This window comes from Sorex fumeus, unplaced genomic scaffold (genome assembly GCF_029834395.1).
Source record: "Sorex fumeus unplaced genomic scaffold, SorFum_2.1 ptg000041l, whole genome shotgun sequence".
NCBI classification, from domain to species: domain Eukaryota; kingdom Metazoa; phylum Chordata; class Mammalia; order Eulipotyphla; family Soricidae; genus Sorex; species Sorex fumeus.
Genome location: NW_026606098.1, coordinates 10907973 through 10926192, shown reverse-complemented (window position 1 = coordinate 10926192; position 18220 = coordinate 10907973). Strand labels below are relative to the sequence as shown.

General features: G+C 57.8%; 1 protein-coding gene and 1 pseudogene across 1 annotated transcript; both read right to left on the bottom strand.

Moving 5' to 3' along the window:
• Positions 1-1839: 1839 nt before the first annotated feature.
• Positions 1840-6982, bottom strand: NMRK2 (nicotinamide riboside kinase 2). Its single transcript, XM_056119756.1, has 7 exons — positions 6851-6982; positions 4984-5074; positions 4507-4555; positions 3397-3556; positions 2698-2769; positions 2361-2467; positions 1840-2253 (listed from the first exon to the last, which is right to left on the bottom strand). Exons 1-7 carry the CDS (start codon positions 6877-6879, stop codon positions 2168-2170), a joined length of 594 nt encoding a protein of 197 aa, XP_055975731.1. The 5' UTR covers positions 6880-6982; the 3' UTR covers positions 1840-2167.
• A 7202-nt stretch (positions 6983-14184) lies between these two features.
• On the bottom strand, positions 14185-16559 carry LOC130028893 (olfactory receptor 7A17-like; annotated as a pseudogene).
• Between the last annotated feature and the right edge of the window lie 1661 nt (positions 16560-18220).

Sequence of the window (18220 nt, the reverse complement as noted above, 5' to 3'; positions counted from 1 at the left end):
GCTCTGGCTTTTTAATTTGGGACCTGAGTGTGGGCCACCCCCAGCGGAGCTCAGGCGTTTTTCCTGACGGCGTCTAGGGAACCTCTGAAGGGCCAGGAATCTACCTGGGGTTGGCCACGTACCAAGCACGTGTCTCACCAGCTGTTACTACTTCCTGACCCTCTGGCTTGAGGTTTTGTCTGGTTTTGGTGTTGCACCCGGGAGTGTTCAGGGGTACTGGCAGCTCGGTGCTTCGTGGCCATTCCTGATCATTCCTTCTGTGACCAGACGGGTTTGTTTGCCAGCAGGAAGATCCTTCACACATTCCAGTTCTCTCCAGCACGCCAGGCCTTGGGGATCTGCTGGGGACACAGGCCTGCATGCCTGGGCCCCCTGACCCGTGGAACCCCTTCACATGCTCCTCTGGGGGTCCTCAGAAAACCAGCAGGATGACCTGGGACCGGGAACATGGACCTCCTGGGCTGACACTGACTGAATACCTTACCCACGCCACCCCTGTGGTGATTGCCTGGGTTGGGTTTTAGGTTTTGGGGGGCTAGAGTTGAGGTGCGGAAGAGGCTTTTGCTGAGAAGTGGGTCAGAAGTACGTGGGATCCTCTGGACTCAGCCACTGTCCATCTGCCTGTCCATCTGTCCATCCTCACAGCTGTCTCCTTGGGCATGTGGTCCCAAGAATAAAGGAGGGCTCCTGTTCTCTGGTGGGATTTACGGGGGAGGGGTCACACTTAATGGTGCTTAGGGGATCAAGGCACGTGTTCAGCCCCGCGGAGCCTCCTTTGACTATATTTTGGGGTCTTTAGGGCCACACCCAGTGGCGTTCAGGGCTGATTCCAGACTCTGCACTCAGGGATCCCTCTTGGAGGGCGCAGGGGGACCCTATGGGGTGCGGGGTACTCAACACGGGTTGGCCACATTCAAGGCCAGCGCCCTCCTTGTCCCCCCAAAGCCTCCTTTGAACCTTCTCCATTGAGAAGGTTCCTTGGAGGAGTGGGGTACCCTGGAGGGTTGGTAGGACCGGAGTTCAGGTTCCTGGCTGGTTCTGTGGTTGGAACACGGGGACTTGAGGACACGGAGAGTCTGTCCCACAGACCCCCTGGCAGGAAGTGGGGTGGCAGTGACCAGGGGGAAGGAGGGAGGCTGGGTTCGCATCCCCCAGGCCTCTCCCCTGACTGCAAATACAGCATCGGGGGGGTGTCTGGGGGGTGTCTGTGTGTCCTCCGGCCATGCGGCTGGTGAGTTGCTCCTCCTTGGGTCAACCAGATCCGGGTCCACTCTACCCTCCTCCTGCCCTCTTCACTCACCCCTGCCCTTCCCCCCCCTATTTATTTTAACCTCCCCTGGAAGCACTCTGGGTTTGGGGACCCTTGTGTGTGGTTCGAGGCGCTGACATCACTCTCCTCTCTTTCCTCCACTGCTCAGGTCCTGCTGGGGTGGGTTCAGTCCCACCAAGTCCCTGAGTATCTCCGCGCCTCCCTGAGGGTCAAGGTGGGTGGGTGGGGCTCCACAGGGACAGGGTCTAGGACAGGGGGCTCAGAGGGGACAGGGTGTCTGCAGTCGGATGCAGTTGCAAAGGAGGGGGGTCAGGTTGCCTGTGGGGAGCTTAGGGGGTTCTAACAAGAGCCGGGCACAGCTCAGGCCAGGTGACAGCCTGGGGCCCCCTCTGGGAAATGAAGGCCTCAAGAATCCCTCGGTTCCCATGGGCACGGGTGGGGGGACCACAAACAGAGTCTGTCAGTACCCAGAGCTCACCCAGCGCCACCCCAGAGACCCCCAAAAGAACCAGGGAGAAAGCCCAGGAGGACCCCTCTCTCCGTACCTTAGGAAACAGGTTGGACCTCCAAAATTAAAAAAAACAACAGTTTTTATACTGAAGCCACTGTAAGGTTACACAGGCTGAGAAGCCGAGCTGATGGTCACGCAGAGCCTGCTGGGACGACTGTCCCACCGGGGTCAGGATCTTGCCAGTACCAGGAGGGGATGGGTGGGGGGGCGGTACCTTTCCATGGCCACGCCCCTGAACACAGAGCCACGCCCCAAGCTACACCCAGGCCCGCAGACCAGCCCCAGCCACGCCCCTGGTGCCCGGCCACGCCCACCCCACAGCCAGGTCCCCCCCAGGGCTCCGTGCCAGCCACGCCCCTCCCACCCACCACGCCCCCCAGCCCCGCCTAGGGGCAGTTGAGAAGCGTGTTCTGAATGTCCTCCAGGACTTGGCGCAGCAGCTCCTCACGGGGCTTGGTGCCGTCCAGGTACTCTGCAATGACACGGGTGGTGGTCAGGCGCCAAGGAAGACGCTGGGTCAGCAGAGTGGGGCTGCAGGGTGATGGGGGCGGGGGCTCACGCGCCCCTGCCTTGGCTTACCCACTTCCACGCCGTCTGCCTCCATCTCCTGCCGGTACCTCTGGTACATGGGCCACACGTGGCCGTCGAAGAGGCCCGGCGGGTCGGGCACCGTGTAGTTTCGAGAGCTGGGGGAGGGGCGAGAGAAGGGCAGGCATGAGGGGCGGCCCCCACGCTCCCCCGTGGTGCCAGGGGGCCGGTGAGGGGGTGGGTGAGGAGGTTAGGGGGTCGCGTGTCGTGCCTGGGGCGCTGGGTGCCTGCAACAGAAACAGCCCGTGACCTGCGGGATGGCCACTGGGTTTTCTGGTCTCAGGTGGTCCCTCGCCCCCTCCCCCGCAGCACTCTCTCCACTGCTCACCTTCTCCTCCTCTTGCACTCGTCGTAAGGCACAGTGAGGAAATACCGTCGGCTGTACAAATCCACCAGGGGCCTGGGCAGAGGCGGGCGGGGGCGAAGGTCAGCTCAAAGCCTGCAATCCCAACAGCCCCCAGCCCCAGCTCCCAGGTCTTCCCTGTGTGTGGGGGGTGCAGGGTGGGGAGGGGAGCGGGTTGGATTAGGGGCCAGGGCCAGAGCCAATCCTCTATCCCTCTGAATGATTCCCATGTCCTTTCACTTGCATGGGCCCAGAGAGGTCCGATTTCTGACCCAAGGATGCACAGCAAGATGGGGGAAGGGGCACTGTGCACGTGGTGAGGGCTGAGAACTCTGTCATTTGTGTGTTTGCTTCTGGGCCCCACCTGGAGGCGCACTCCTGGCAGGACTCAGGGGGACCATAGGTGGTGCCGGTATAGAACGCAGCTCAATCTCGTGCAACGCACCCTGCACCCTGCAGGCAGGTATCTCTCCGCCCCATGGCTGAGGCTCTAGAGAGACTGCTGTTTCTCCAACCTCTGACCTGAGCTCAGCTCAGCCTCGCCTGCCCCTTCCTGCTGCTCACTATCCTTCCACCTCGCCCCCAGTTCCCCATCCCGATCTCCGGCCGGTCCAAGTGGAGAGGCAGCACGCCCGCGTGCCCGGGGACAACCCCCCCCCCCCCCCCGGGTGCAGCCAGGCTCACTTGTAGCTGTAGAGCAGAAAACCCTCCAGGATGAGGATGTGGGTGTCCGAGGCGTGGGGGGGTGGGACGCTGACGCCGTGGGCACGGGCAAATTTGCGGGGGTTGCTCAGCCAGGCCTGCACGGTGCTCAGCATCGCCTCCATGTCCAGGGACTCCAACACTGGAAAAGGTAGAAGGAGTGTTGGGGAGGGAGAAGGGCGTGACCCGGCAGCTGGGGGCATGACCAGACTGCCACGGGGGTAACTAGGGTGTTGTGGGCGTGGCCTGGATGTCGTGGATGTGGCTACGATGTTTGGGGATGTGATCAGACTTTCACCAGCTTGGCTAGATGTCAAGGACGTAGCTGGGCTGGGGGGGCGTGGCTAGATGTCATGGGCATGGATGAGCTGTAGGGGGCATGGCTAGATGTCATGGGCGTGGCTGAGCTGTAGGGGGCGTGGCTAGATGTCATGGGCGTGGTCGGGCTGTAGGGGGCGTGGCTAGATGTCATGGGCGTGGTTGGGCTGTAGGGGGCGTGGCTAGATGTCATGGGCGTGGTTGGGCTGTAGGGGGCGTGGCTAGATGTCATGGGCGTGGCTGGGCTGTAGAGGGCGTGGCTAGATGACATAGGCGTGACTGGGCTGTAGGGGGCATGGCTATGTATCATGGGCGTGGCTGACCTAGGGATGTGACTGGATGTCATGGGTGTGGCTGGGCTGTAGGGGGAATGACTGGATGTCATGGGCGTGGCTGGGCTGTAGGGGCGTGACTGGATGTCATGTGCGTGGCTGGGCTGTAGGGGCGTGACTGGATGTCATGGGCGTGGCTGGGCTGTAGGGCTCGTGGCTAGGTGGCATGGGGCATGGCTGGGCCGTAGGGGGAATGACTGGATGTCATGGGCGTAGCTGGGCTGTAGGGGATGTGACTAAGTTGAGGGGATGAACACGTGGGCGTGGCAATGCTGTCCTGAGGGTGACCAGGCTGCTGGGGGCGTGGCTGGGCTATGGGGGGCGTGGCTAGGTTTGAGGCGGCAGGCTGTCATGGGCGTGGCTACATGGTCCTGAGCATGACTGAGCTCTCGGGGTGTGGCCAGATCCTAGGGGGCGTGGTTTCATGGGGGGCGGTACTTACCATCCCACTGTTTGAAGCCGTCTTCCCCAACGGCGATTTGGTCTTGGGGCTGGAAGGGAGAAGGCCGAGTTCTGGACTGAGTGTCCTCGCCCCCTCACGCCCCCCACCCCAGGGTGCCAGCCCCATTCCGGTGCAGCTGAGGCTCCCAACCTCTGCGATCTTGTATAGGGGTGGGAATCATGCTCTGGACTGGCATGCACCCTCCCATTTCCGTGACGTGGGCTCAGGAGGGAAGGGACCTTGTATCTGTGCCCTGGGGACACGCCACATAGCCGAGACCGGCTGTGGGGGCATTCCACAGATGAAAAAGTGGGGGGAGTCTGTGGGTTCCTACTCGTTTCTCATGCCCTAGGGTTTGCCTGGGGAGAGGGGGGACCTGGAGCCCCGGAGGCTGGGCACTGGGGCACTGGGCAATTACCGCCCGGCCCCTTCTTGGGGTGCCACTTCCCGCCCCTGTTCCCAGCAAAGGGGCAGCACCTTAAAAAAATCATCTTGGTGGATCACACAGCAGTTGGGCAGTAACTTCAGCAGGTTGTTGGTCAGTGTGGTTTTTCCACCATTGGTCACACTGTGAGGAGAGAAGGTTCTAGAAGCTACTGCCAGGTGCCCCCCGCCCCCCCCCCCCCGCCCTTTCCCATGGAGTGCCTGTCTGGCTCTGTGGGCTTCTCGGACCCTGCATTCCCTCCTCCCCCCCACTCCCGAGTCAGGCTCTGATATAGAACACTGAACTCAGGTTGGGGAGAGAGAGTCGAAACAGATGAGCCAAGGTCTGCATGCCCGGGTTCCCTGAGCACTGCCCCAGCATGGAGCGGAGTTTGGTTCAAAGACACAAAGAACACAGAGCAATGACAAAATCCCCCAAAGTTGTAGAGGGAAAAAAATTGCAAAGGGCCCTCTCCCGGGGAGTGATCCCAGAGCCAGGAGCAGGGGACAGGGCAGTTAGTGACATGCCCCTGGCCGCAGTCGTGTTGGAGAAGACCCCTATTCTCAAAGCCAAGGCCAGCAGAGACAGAAAAGGGAGGAGGAAGAGTGAGCTGGCTGAGCAGGACCTCCCGGTTTGCCTGGAAACGGGGCAGCATTCAAGGGCTGCTGCCGTCTCTGCTCAGGGCTCGCTCAGTGCCACTGTCGGCTGCGCAAGGCAAGCGCCTTAGCCCCCAGCAGGCTCAGAGATTACTTCTGATGGTGCTCAGGGGACCCTATGGGATGCCAGGGATCGAACCCAGGTTGGTTGCGCGCAAGGCAGGAGCCTTTCCCACCGGGCTAACGCTCTGGCCCCGGGATCTGGGCTTCTGGGAGAATAGCACAGGGAGCGGACAGCTTTTCTAGAAATGACCGTCTCTATGACCGCCTGTCAGGGCCCCGCTGGGGACAAAGCTGTCGCTGGTCAGATAGGCTGAGCGAAAAGACATGCCCAAGCCGGATTGGATCCCCAGCACCCCTGGGGTCCCCTGTACCCCATCAGAAATAATCCCTGAGTGCAGAGCCAGAAATAAGCCCTGAGCACTGTCAGGCATGGCCCTGAAGTAAACGCCCCAGAATAAAAGGGGGCGATGGGAACATGGTTCCACATATAATCACAGGGTGGGGACAGTTAAGGATATGCACTGCGGGGATCTGGGGGTCCCACGAAGGATGCGATCTGTGCTCCGCGGCTCAGAGGTGGCCACAGAACTGTCTCGCACCCCCCCACCCCCCTGTGATGGGGAGGCCCCTCCCACAGCAGATAGAAGGGGAATTTCAAGTGTGTGACAGCAGAGCCACAGCCGGGCTGTGGGGGGCTGGGCCACCCAATCCCACCTCCTGAGGACGACCGAGTGCCTCTGGGCTCTTGCTGGGGACTGGGGGTTGGCGGCGGCGGGGGGGGTCCCAGAGGTCACCAAGACGTGGCCTCAAAGGCACGTGGCTTCTAGTCACGTGGCTTCTAGATGCTTTCCCGGACCGGCTCCCAGCCCAAGTGCGAGCACACGCCCCACCTCCAATCTTCCGGGGGAGGGGGTGTCCTCAACGCACCTCTTCCAGGCCCCTCCCAGGACGCCCCTCCCCCAAATCTGCGCGGGAATAGGGTGCGCACCCTCACTCTTCCAAGATGACCCCAGCGCAAACTGCATCCCAACCCCCCGCCCCCCGCCTCCACGCACTGCTGGTACAAGGGGGACCCCAGGAGGAAAAAGCGAATTTCCGCTTAGGAAATTCAACGCACCCCGCATTCCCCCACCTCCGCCGTGCCCAGGGCGAGGGCTCCCTCCCACCCCGGGGCGCTCCGCAGCGCAGGCCCCGCTGCCCAGACCATGGACAGCGCCCCGCGCCCCCCGCCCCCCCCCTGCGCCCCCGCGCCCCAGCTCACCCGCCGATGCCCACGACGTGCTGCTTCATGTCTGCGCGGGCGGCGGCGGGGCCCGACTGGCACGCACGGCGCGGCACGCACGCAGCACGCACGCAGCGCGCACGCACGCTCGGGGGCCCGGCCGGCCCGCGCCCGCCCGCAGTGCGCCCGGCCGCGCGTCCCGGCTTCATTGACAAAAGCCGCGTGCGCCTTTATAGGGGCGCGCAGCGGAGGCCTGCGTGGGGGAGGCGGCCCCGGCCTATGGGGGAGCGTGGCCTTCGGGGGCGGAGGGCGCCGGGGGCGGGCGGGGGCCGGCACACCTGTCTCCCCGCGTGGGATGGAAATAGCTCCGCGTCGCCTTTCGCCTAAATTAGTCACGGGCGGCTGGCGAGGGGGTAACCCCAGCTGTCCCCTCCTTCCTCCGGGCCCCACAGACCCGCCCGCACGTCCTCCCGGGCTAAAAATACTCCAGCGCCTGTCCCCTGGCTTGACCCTGACGCTCATTCCGGACTGGTGGACCCACGGGCATCTCACCCGCACCCCGCGGGAAACTGCCCTCTCCAAGGCGGGACGCAGTCTGCCCAAGTGGGGTTCAAGGGCCCGCTTGTGTGTCCCCGCATGTCTGTGGTGACCCGGGCACGGGGGCCCAGAGTCTGGGGGACACGCTGCAGATGTCACTGGTCCCCGGTCCTACCTGGTTAAATTTTTTGGTTGGGGCTGGAGCGATAGCACAGCGAGTAGGGCGTTTGCCTCGCACGAGGCCGACCCGGTTCGATTCCCAGCATAGCATGTGGTCCCCTGAGCACGGCCAGGAGTAATGCCTGAGTGCAGAGCCAGGAGGAACCCCTGTGCAACGCCGGGTGTGATCCAAAAAGCAAAAAAAAAAAAAAAATTTTTTTTGTTTATATTTTTTACAGTTTTGGGTCACACCGGGTCATGCTGGGGGTTGACTCCTGGTTCTGTGCACAGGGATCACTCCTGAGAGGGTTCCGCAGGGCCCTATGGGGTGCTGGAGCTGGAACCCCAGTGGGCAGGGACCACGGCCAGCACCCTTCTTTGCTGTCTTACCACTTGGCCACTTGTCCTGCCTGTTTTGTGTCCCCAAGCAAAGGTGCCAGATACCGGGGCTGGAGTGGGGTGGGGTGCCCTTTCTGTTAGCGCAGGGAAGGGACACCCAGGGAATGCCCCCATCACCCAAGAAATATTTGGGTTTCACGACCCCCCTTTTCCCTCCTAGAGAGACCGCGAGCGCCGGGCAGTGCCCCTCACCCCAAGGAAGGAATGCTTTGTGCTTGGCAGGCAGGCGGCTGCTTTATTTCATTATTAGTTATTTATTTGATTTGGGGGCCACACTCAGTGATGCTCAGAGCCGACTCCTGGCTTCGAATCACTCCCGGGGATGCTCCAGGGGACCCTTTGGGATGTCGGAGATCGAACCCCGCCCGCATGCAAGGCCAGTGCCCTCCCCGCTGCCCTATGGCCTGTGTCTATTTTTGTAGGCGCCACCGCTGACTACAGTCAGCTGTGACATGTGTGTAAGTGCGTGTGTGTGACGTGGTGCTGCCGGCCAAACCCAGGGATTCTCATGTGCTTGCCGCGTGCTTGCCCGCTTGGGTCACCTCCCTGCTGGCCCCCACCCCCCAGCATTTCCATTAAAAAAAAGCCCAATGGGCAGAGGGACTTTCAAGAGGTCCCCAGACCTGGCTTTGCACGAAGATTTGAACTTTAGCACCCCCAGACAGTGCATGCCCGCCCCCCCGCCCGGAGGTGCCCACACCTGTCAAGCACCCAGCTGAAAGGAACCCGTAGGGTGTGGGGGCCCTGAACCCAACCAGCTGATCCATTTCCTTGCCGGCCTTGCGTTTTTTCTCCATGACTTGCTGGACCCCCAGCTGGAGGCGCCCTCGGCTGGGGAAGCCCTGCCGTGAACCTGACCTCCGGCCCAGTTTCCGTGATAAGTTTCCTTGGAGCCTCCTGTGGGCTGAGTTCCGGGCCACAGGGTACAGGGACGTGTCCAGATAGAGGCCTGGCCAGGTGCCCCAGGGCCACCTCCTGGTCAGCTGGGCTGGCACGGGGCTCCCTGTGTAGATCAGCCGCGTCCCCAAATAGCACAGCAGGACACTGGCACTTCCAGAGGGACAGGCTGGGGGCCGGGCCCATAGGACAGCAGGGAGGGCACCCGCCTGGCATGTGACTGACCCGGGCTCCATTCTCGGGCATCCCAGAGGGTCCCCTGAGCCACGGGGAGTGATTCCTGAGCACAGAGCCAGGAGTTGGCCCTGAGCACTGCTGGGTGTGGCCCCCAGACAAAACAAAACAATATAAGAACAACAACAACAAAAGGCTGGCTGGGGCCATATGACAGCGGGGGAGGGTGTTTGCCTTGCCTGTGGCCCAGCCAGGCTTTGATCCCCGTCACCTCAGCCACGACAGGAGTGATCCCTGAGCACAGAGCCAGGAATAAGTCCTGAGCACCCGCTGGGTGTGGAGCCCCCAACAAAACCCAAACCCAAACCAAAGAGTGATGGGCCAGACCAGATCCGGAGTGACGGGCTGGAGTGACGGCTTTGGATGAGGTTGGTGCTGGGGGTAACCCCAGGTACAAAGTATGAACTCCTGGGGCCAGAGCAGGACAGTGGGGAGGGTGTTTGCCTTGCACGCAGCCGACCTGGATTCAATCTCTGGTTTCTCAGAGCACCACCAGGAGTAATTCCTGAATGCTGAGCCAGGAGTAAGCCCTGAGCATCGCTGGGTGTGACCGAAAAAGCAAACAAAAAAAAAAATTCAAAAAACAAAACAAAGCATGAACTTATTTATTTATTTATTTATTTATTTTTGCTTTTTGGGTCACACCCAGTGATGCACAGGGATGCACTGGCTCTGCACTCAGGAATTACTCCTGGGGGACTATATAGGATGCTGGGAATTGAACCTAGGTCTGCCAAGTGCAAGGCAAATGCCCTACCCACTGTGCTATCACTCCAGCTTCAAAGCATGAACCCTTGCCGCTTGCTTTTGTTTTTGGTGGGACTCGGGGTATTCCTGGCTCTGTACCCAGGAGGGACCCTGGATGGAACCCGGCTCCAGCCTTAGGAACTCTCTCCCCGCCCCCCCCCAGGGTCTATGTTTTCTTTCATCTTCCAGGAAACACACTCAGCGGAGCGCAGAGGAACCAAATCATGGCAGAGACCCGAGGTTGGCTTTTCACCAGCCCCATCGTGGGTCCAGAGTGGCATGAACATGTCTGGAGTCCCGCCAGCTGGAAGAGGAGCAAGGCTAGAATCAAAGCCCCCTGTCCCACCCCTGTCTCTGGCCTGTGGCAAGAGGGACCCGTCAGAAGCCATGGGAAAAAGGCTTCAGGTAGGGAATCAAAAAAAAAAAAAGGAAAAAAAATAAAAATCATGTTTTATAACTGACAAGCTTCTGTTTCTCCAATATCCCTTTGTTTTTAGTGGGGGGTGGTCACACTGAGCGGTGCTCAGGGATAACTCCTGGCTCTGTGCTTAGAAATTGCTCCTGGCGGTGCTCAGGGGACCATATGGGAAGCTGGGGATCAAACCCAGGTCAGCCTCGTGCAAGGCAAACGCCCCACCCACTGTACCACTGCTCCAGCCCCATCATGCAGTTTTCTTTCGGTTTACTTTATTCATTGTTTGGTTTTGTCTTTGTCCACACCTGGAGGTGCTCAGGGATCACTCCTGGCAGTGCTCCAAGGTCCTGTGTGGTGCCAGGGATGGAACCCGGGTCAGCCGCATGCAAGACGAGCGCCTGAACCGCTGAACTCTCTCGGGTCCCTTTTCATCTCTATCTCTCCCTTCTAATCCAAAGCCTGACGAGGGAGAGAAATCACTTGCACACCAAACGGAAGGATGACATCTGGCTTTCTGTGGCAGTGGGTGATGCTGACGGTGTGAGAAGAAAGAAAAGTACCGGGTGATCTGGCGGTGCGACATGAAGTGAAAATAACGATCACTGGGAAGAGCCCCTCGAACCCTGGCTCCAGAGTGGAGGCCAGGTGGGGACACGGCGGGGGTGGGCAGAGGGGGTTTCAGGGCTAGGAGGTGGGGTGTTGGTACGCGGGCATGGGCCTGGCGTGGGGACACTGAGTCCCCGGTACAGATGTACACTTGACGCTCTCTTACAACCTGTGCTGCTCCCGTAAACATGAGTAAATGCGGAAGCAACAGGACAGGAGTGGAGGTGCTTACTCTGCACCCCAGTGATCTCTGGCACCGCGTAAGGTCCCCCTGAGCACTGCCAGGAATGATCCCTGAACAGTGTTGGGTGTGACCCCAAAACAAAACCTAAAAAATCCACCATAAGGGGCTGGAGCAATAGCACAGCGGGTAGGGCGTTTGCCTTGCACGCAGCCAACATGACCGACACAGGTTCAATTCCCAGCACCCCATATGGTCCCCTGAGCACCGCCAGGGGCAATTCCTGAGTGCATGAGCCAGGAGTAACCCCTGAGCATCGCCGGGTGTGACCCAAAAAGCAAAAAAAAAAAAAAATCCACCATAATATTCCATTTACAAAAAAAAAAATCTTCTAGGGCTGGAGAGAGAGTACATCAGGAAGAGCATTTGCCTGGCATGTGACTGACTTGGGTCCATGGCCAGCACCCCAGAGGGACCCCTGAGCCGAGCCCTGCCAGGAGTGATCCCTGAGCACAGAGCCTGGAGTCAGCCCTTAGTACTGCCAGGCGTGGACCCCAAACCACTTAATCATTTAATCACTTAACTTCCCGTTAGTCGTCGATTTGCTCGAGCGGGCGCCAGTAACGTCTCCATTTGTCCCTGTCGCGTGCTAGTGTAGCCCAATGGCATCTGTTTGCTCTGGGAACATGAAGAGCCTCAAACCGATTGTTCGTGATCTTGACGAAGAAGTCTGACCATCTGGTAGGTGGGTGGCCACGCGGTCTTTTGACATCCCGTGGAATCCAGTCAGTAACAGCTCTAGTCCAGCGGTCGTCTTTAAATCTCATTACGTGACCAGCCCATCTGATTTTTGACACCTTGGCAAACGAGACAGCGTCCTTGATTCTTGATCGTTGACGGATGTCAGAACTCCGGATTCTTTCTCTCATTTGAGTGAAACGTGATATTCCAAGCATAGCTCTTTCTATTCTTCTTTGGGAGACCTGAATAGCGTTCTCATCTTGTTTGCGTAGGGCCCAGGTCTCTGAGGCATATGTTAATGCAGGAAGAACAGTGGAATCAAAGAGATGTGCCCGGAGCCGGAGGTTCTTCGTCCTCTTAGCTATTTCTTCGACGTTCTTGAAGGCGTTCCAAGCCGCTCTCTTCCTCCTGCGCAGCTCGGGTGCCAGGTCATTTGTCATGTTGACCTCTCGGCCTAGGTACACATAGCTGTTGCATTCGGAGATGGTCGTTCCATTGAGAGCGAATGGGGCGTCAGGAACAAGGCTGTTTCTCATAAACATTGTCTTCCTAAGATTCAGCTGTAGTCCTACCTTTCCACACTCACGGTCAAAGTCGGCCAGCATTTGTGCCGCTTGGCTGATGTTTGGTGTTATTAAAACAATGTCATCAGCAAAGCGGAGGTGGTGTAGTTGCCGACCATCTATCTTCACTCCCATTCCTTCCCATTCCAGTCATTGCATGATGTTCTTGAGGGTGGCACTGAAGAGTTTCGGTGAAATGGTATCACCCTGCCGCACCCCTCTCTTGACATCAACGATCACTTCTTTGTAGAATGGTGAGATCCTGGTAGTGAATCCGCAATACAGCTCATGGAGGATCCTGATGTATTGGGCTTGAATGCCCTGATTGGCTAGGGCTTCAATGACCGCTTCCATCTCAACAGAATCAAAGGCCTTTTTTAAATCAATGAACGTTAAACAGAGCGGCATCTTGAACTCCCGAGAAACCTCAATGAGCTTGGTTATTGTGTGGATATGATCGATGGTGCTGAATCCTTTGCGGAACCCGGCTTGCTCGCATGGTTGTCCTTCATCTAGTGTTCTGCCAATCCTATTTAGGATGACTCGAGTGAACAACTTGTAGATGACAGACAATAGGCAGATCGGGCGATAGTTGCCAATGTCATGGATGTCTCCCTTCTTGAACAGTAGTACGGTCCTGCTGGTTTTCCATTGGGACGGAACCTTGCATTCAGACAGGTAGCGAGTAAAGAGCCGAGCCAGTGTATTGATGAGTACTGATGGCAGGTTCTTCAGGTGTTCAGGTCTGACCTTGTCTGGGCCGGGTGCTGTTTGTTTCTTTACCGACGAAATGGCGTGTCGGATTTCGGAAGGGAGAACGTTGGGAACGACATATCCATCCTGTGGAATTTGGTATGTCGGCAAGTGGACATGGCTATCGAAGAGATTTGAATAGAAGTCATGGATAATCTTCTCCATTGCCATTCTGGAGGATGTGATGGATCCATCAGGACATCGGAAATAAAATAAGTAAACCAAAATAAGTAAATTTAAAATTAAAACAAAATAAAAAAAAGAGGCTGGGAGGTAGCTCAGTGGTTAGGGTGGATCCCTGGTGCCACATGGCTCCCCAGAGCACTGCTGGGTACAGCCTGAAGACCCCCATGCATGGCCAGGTGGCCTTGGTCAGCACTGCCACCACATCCTTAAGCCCCTTGCACAGAACCACCTTCCCAGTTGGCTGGGAGTCACTGCGAGGGGCTCCGGCTCGGGGCTTCCTGAACATGGCCTAGGAAACTCCCCCAATCCCCCAACCAAACCGACCAAAATCAAAAGGCCACGTGATCCAGCAATACCCCTCCCGGGGGTTATCCAGAGGATATGGCAATAAAACTCAGGGGTGAAGAGCCAGTACAGCAGGGAGGGCATTGCCTTGCATGTTCCTGACCTGGGTTTGACCCCCAGCATCCCATAGAGTCCCCTGAGCACTGCCAGGAGTGATCCCTGAGCATAGAGCCAGGATTAACTCCTGAGTACCGCTGGGTGTGGCCCAAAATTTGGAAAAAAAAAAAAGAAAGAAACCCTCTAAACGGTGCTATGTTGTATTTTTCTTTTCTTTTTTCCCTTTTGGCTTTTTGGGCCACACTTGGTGATGCTCAGGGTTACTCCTGGCAGTGCTGGGGGGAACCTATGAAACATGGGGGATGGAACCCAGGTCAGCCACGCGTGAGGTGAATGTCCCTCCCCTTTGTCCCGACATGCCTTATGCTGTATTTTCCAAGGCCCTTGGCCTCTCCTGTCAGAGCCAGGCACATTTCAGGACTGTTGTGTTGCTGGTTTGGGGGCCACACCCAGCGGTGCTCAGGGCTGACTCCTGGCTGTGCGCTCAGGAATCACTCTTGGTGGTGCTCTGGAGTGCCGGGGATCAAACCTGGCCGGGCAAGCGCCTTAACAGTTAGACCACCGCTTCGGGCCCCCATCTGGGACTGTTTCCGCTCCAAAGTTTGACCGGGGCCTGCTTTATGTGCTTGTTCCAGAGGCTGTAGAGGAAGAGGTTCAGCATGGGGGTGACCCCCGGGTACATCACTGAGGCCACAGTGGTGTACCTGGGGTTCTGGGTGCTGGCCAAACTCAGGTAGACGCCCAGGCCGGTGCCGTAGAACAGGGAGACCATGCAGAGGTGAGAGCCGCAGGCGGAGAAGGCCTTGCCCTGGCCACTGGCTGAGGCGATCCACAGAACGGACGCCACGAACTTGGAATAGGAGAAGACGATGCCGGTGAAGGGGATGATGGCCAGGAGGCCAGTGGCACAGTAGATGACCAGCTCGTTGAGGAAGGGGTCCAGCAGGCCCTCCGCTGCAGCTGGTTGAGCTTGCAGAAGAAGTGGGGGATCTCCACGGTGGGGCAGAAGTTCAGGCGCAGGACCATGAGGCTGTGGACCACGGCATCCATGAGGCCAGCAGCTGCGGCCAGCAGAACTGGGGGTTCATGAGGACCGTGTAGTGCAGAGGGTGGCAGATGGTCACGTAGCAGTTGTAGGCCATGACGGTCAGGAAGAAGTTGTCCAGCCCCCCTGAAAAGCAGGAAGAAGAACATCTGGCTCAGGGAGCCCGCGAAGGTGATGGCCCCGCTTTGGGTTTGGAGGTTCAGCAGCATCTTGGGGACAGTGGTGGAGGTGAAGCAGATGTCGGTGAGGGACAGGTTGGAGAGGAAGAAGTACATGGGCGTGTGCAGGTGGGGGTCCGAGAGGTTGGCCGCGATGATGAGCAGGTTCCCGAAGAATGTGACCAGGTACAAGGACAGGAAAACCCAGAAGATAAGGGCTGTAGAAATGCCTCTTCGGACAGGCCCAGGAGGATGAATTCAGACACGCAGCTGTGGTTCTCAGGGTCATGGCGCTCGAGAGGCAGCTGGAAGCCAAGTAGGACTGAAGCCTATTTTGGGGGCTGGTGCGATAATACAGCAGGTAGGGAATTTGCCTTGCATGCTGCTCACCCGGGTTCCATTCCCAGCATCCCATAGGGTCCCCTGAGCACCGCCAGGGGTAATTTCTGAGTGCAGAGCTGGGAGTAACCCCCTGTGCATCGCCGGGTGTGACCCAAAAATAAAAAAAAAAGAGTGGTGCCTATTTTTGTCTTTGTTTTTGAGCCACACCCAGCGATGCTCAGGGGGCTGGCTCCTGGCTCTGTGCTCAGGAATCGCTCGTGGCGCACTCTGGGGACCATAGGGGGTGCTGGGGATTGAACCCGGGTCTATTGTGTGCAGGCAAACGTACGCCCCAACTTTTTTCTCTTTTCTTTTTCGGCCCACACCTGGCGGTACTCAGGGCTCACTCCTGGCTCTGCACTAAAGGGTGCCAGGGATCGAACCCGGGTTGGCTGCGAGCGAGGCCAGCACCCTCCCTCCTGCACTATCTTCAGCCTCCCACTGTTTTCATTTTCGGTTTTATTTTTGAGGTCACTTGATGGTTGTCAGGGCTTACTGCCAGCTCTGCACTCAGCGGTCACTCCTTGTGGGACCCTATGGGATGCTGGGGATCGAACCCAGGTCAGCTGCATGCAAGGCAAATACCCTGCCCACTGTACCATCTGTCTGGCCCCAATGTTGTCCATTTAGTCTTGAGAAGGGATGGAGAAGAGAGTGTTAGGGCTGGGGAGATAGGACAGGACTTGCCTAGTTTGGGGCTGATTCCTGGTACCCCAGAGGGTTTCCTGAGTACTGCCAGGAGTGAGCCCTGAGCATGGAGCCAGGAGTAGCTCTTGAACACCGCTAGAAATGACTCCCCTCCAAAAACAAAGTACAGAATAAAAAATATGAAGCCCCACACCCCTCTTATTAAGCAGCACAAAGAGCGCTTTACAATAAAGCCAAACGCTAACAACCTTAAACATAGACTCCAGTGGAGTCTATAGTCCAGCGGGGAGGGCGTTTGCCTTGCACGCGGCTGACCTGGGTTCGATCCCTGGCATCCCATAGGGTCCCCCCAAGCACAATCAGGAGTAATTCCTGAGGGCAGAGCCAGGAGTAACCCATGAGTGCTGCTGGGTGTGGCCCAAAAAGCAACAACAACAACAAGAACAAGAAATAGTTTCCAGGAGGGCTGGAGAGATAGGACAGTGGGGAGGGCGCTGGTCTCGCATATGGCTGGCCTGGGTTCAATCCCGGCACCCCAGACAGTTCTATGACCAGGAGACCAGGAGGGCATCCTACACACAGCCAGGAGTCAGCCCCGAGCACAGCCGGTGTGGCTTCAAACAGTCAAAATATCACCAGGGGGGCCAGGGATGTGGCTGGGGCTAGGACACTAACCTGTGATGCTCTGGTTGCCATCGCTGGCACAGACACCAATCACCAGCAACAAAAGCTGCAAAGCAAACCTCCTTAGCATACACCCTACTGAACCAAATCAAATTTGCCATTTTATGTGAATGCCCAGCAGGAACATGCATCTCATGAACGTTTGTTTTTGTTTTTGGTGTGTGTGTGTGTGTGTGTGTGTGTGTGTGTGTGTGTGTTGTTTTTGGACCACACCCTGCATGCGGATGACTTGTGGCCCTATGCTCAGGGGTCATTCCTGGCGGGGCTCAGGGGACCCCATGGGATGCCGGGAATCGAACCCGGGCTGGCTGTGTGCAAGGCCAGCTCGCTCCCCGCTGCCCTGTCATTCCAGCCTGCTCATAAACTGTTGTGCAAGTTAACCTCTCTCTACCTCCTTGGTCTGGATCTTCCCGATAAATACAAATCATCCTCAAATGCACCCATCCTGGGCTGGAGAGACAATACAAGGGGTAGGGCGTTCGCCTGCAGGCACTCACCCTAGTTCAGCTGTTTCCTGTCACAGCATGGTCCCCCTCGCACAGAGCAAAGAGTAGACTCCCAGAAACACTGAGTATAACCCCAAATCATTAAACCCGAACTCAAAGTTCCCTCCTCTAAAAACCACACCCATTTCAAAGCAAAGGCAGCTCAACCAAGACTCCAGATCCACATTCCTGGATATATTCTAAGTTTCTGGGATACACAGTTTTCTTTCTTTCTTTTTTTGATTTTGTACCACACCTGGTAATGCTCAGGGCTTCCTCCTGGCTCTGTGCTCAGGGATCACTCTTGGTGGGCTTGGGATGGGGGACATCCTAGGGGATGTGCCAGAGATTGACCTTCATCGGCCAGGTACAAGCTCAGCTTCTTACCCACTGTCCTATCTTTGCATTCCGTTTTCTTTCTGTAGTTCCTCCAAATGCACTTTTCCTGGTTTTTCACTCAGGAATTACTCCTGGCGGTGCTCAGGGGACCATATGGGATGCTGGGAATTGAACCTGGGTCAGCCGTGTGCAAGGCAAACGTTCTACCCACTGTACTATCGCTCCAGCCCTCCAACCGCACTTTGACTCTCATCACTATATGGCCAACGACATCCCAAAACGGCTGAGTACCACTGGGAATTTTTGCCCTCAAACACCAGCCGCTCACTTAGAAATGAACCAGCCACAGGCTACGCGAGAGTACAGCGGGGTGGGCGCCGGCCTTGCACATGGCTGACCCCTGGGTTTGATCCCTGGCATCCCACAGGGTCCCCTAAGCCCTGCCGGGTGTGATTCCTGAGGACAGAGCCAGGAGTGACCCCTGAGCATCGCTGGGTGTGGCTCCCCTGGAAAAAATGAAAAGGAAAAAGAAAAAAAAATAAAGAAATGAACCAGTCAAGCCAGCAAGCATGAAACTGACCATGGCCCGGGTCTAGAACTTGGAGTCACGGTGGGCCACGAGGGGCAACTTTCCTGTTCCCATTCTCCCCAGTTCTTTCCTGGTTTTCTTGATATTCACGGACCTTCTCCCAGACTCATCTGGACGGGGCAGGGAGGGGGGCTCTGAATTGAGGGGATGATGGAAGGGGAGAGAGAAAGAGAGAGAGAGAAAGAGAGAGAGAGAGAGAGAGAGGCTGGAGCGATAGCACAGTGGGTAGAGCATTTGCCTTGCACGCAGCTGACCCGGGT

Coding starts and splice junctions, on each gene's coding strand:
- NMRK2 (XM_056119756.1), bottom strand. CDS start 6,879: ATGAAGCAGCACGTCGTGGGCATCGGCGG. Junction 5,075..6,850: donor CACGTCGTGGGCATCGGCGG/GTGAGCTGGGGC, acceptor CTCTCCTCACAG/TGTGACCAATGGTGGAAAAA. Junction 4,556..4,983: donor ACCAAGATGATTTTTTTAAG/GTGCTGCCCCTT, acceptor TCTCCCTTCCAG/CCCCAAGACCAAATCGCCGT.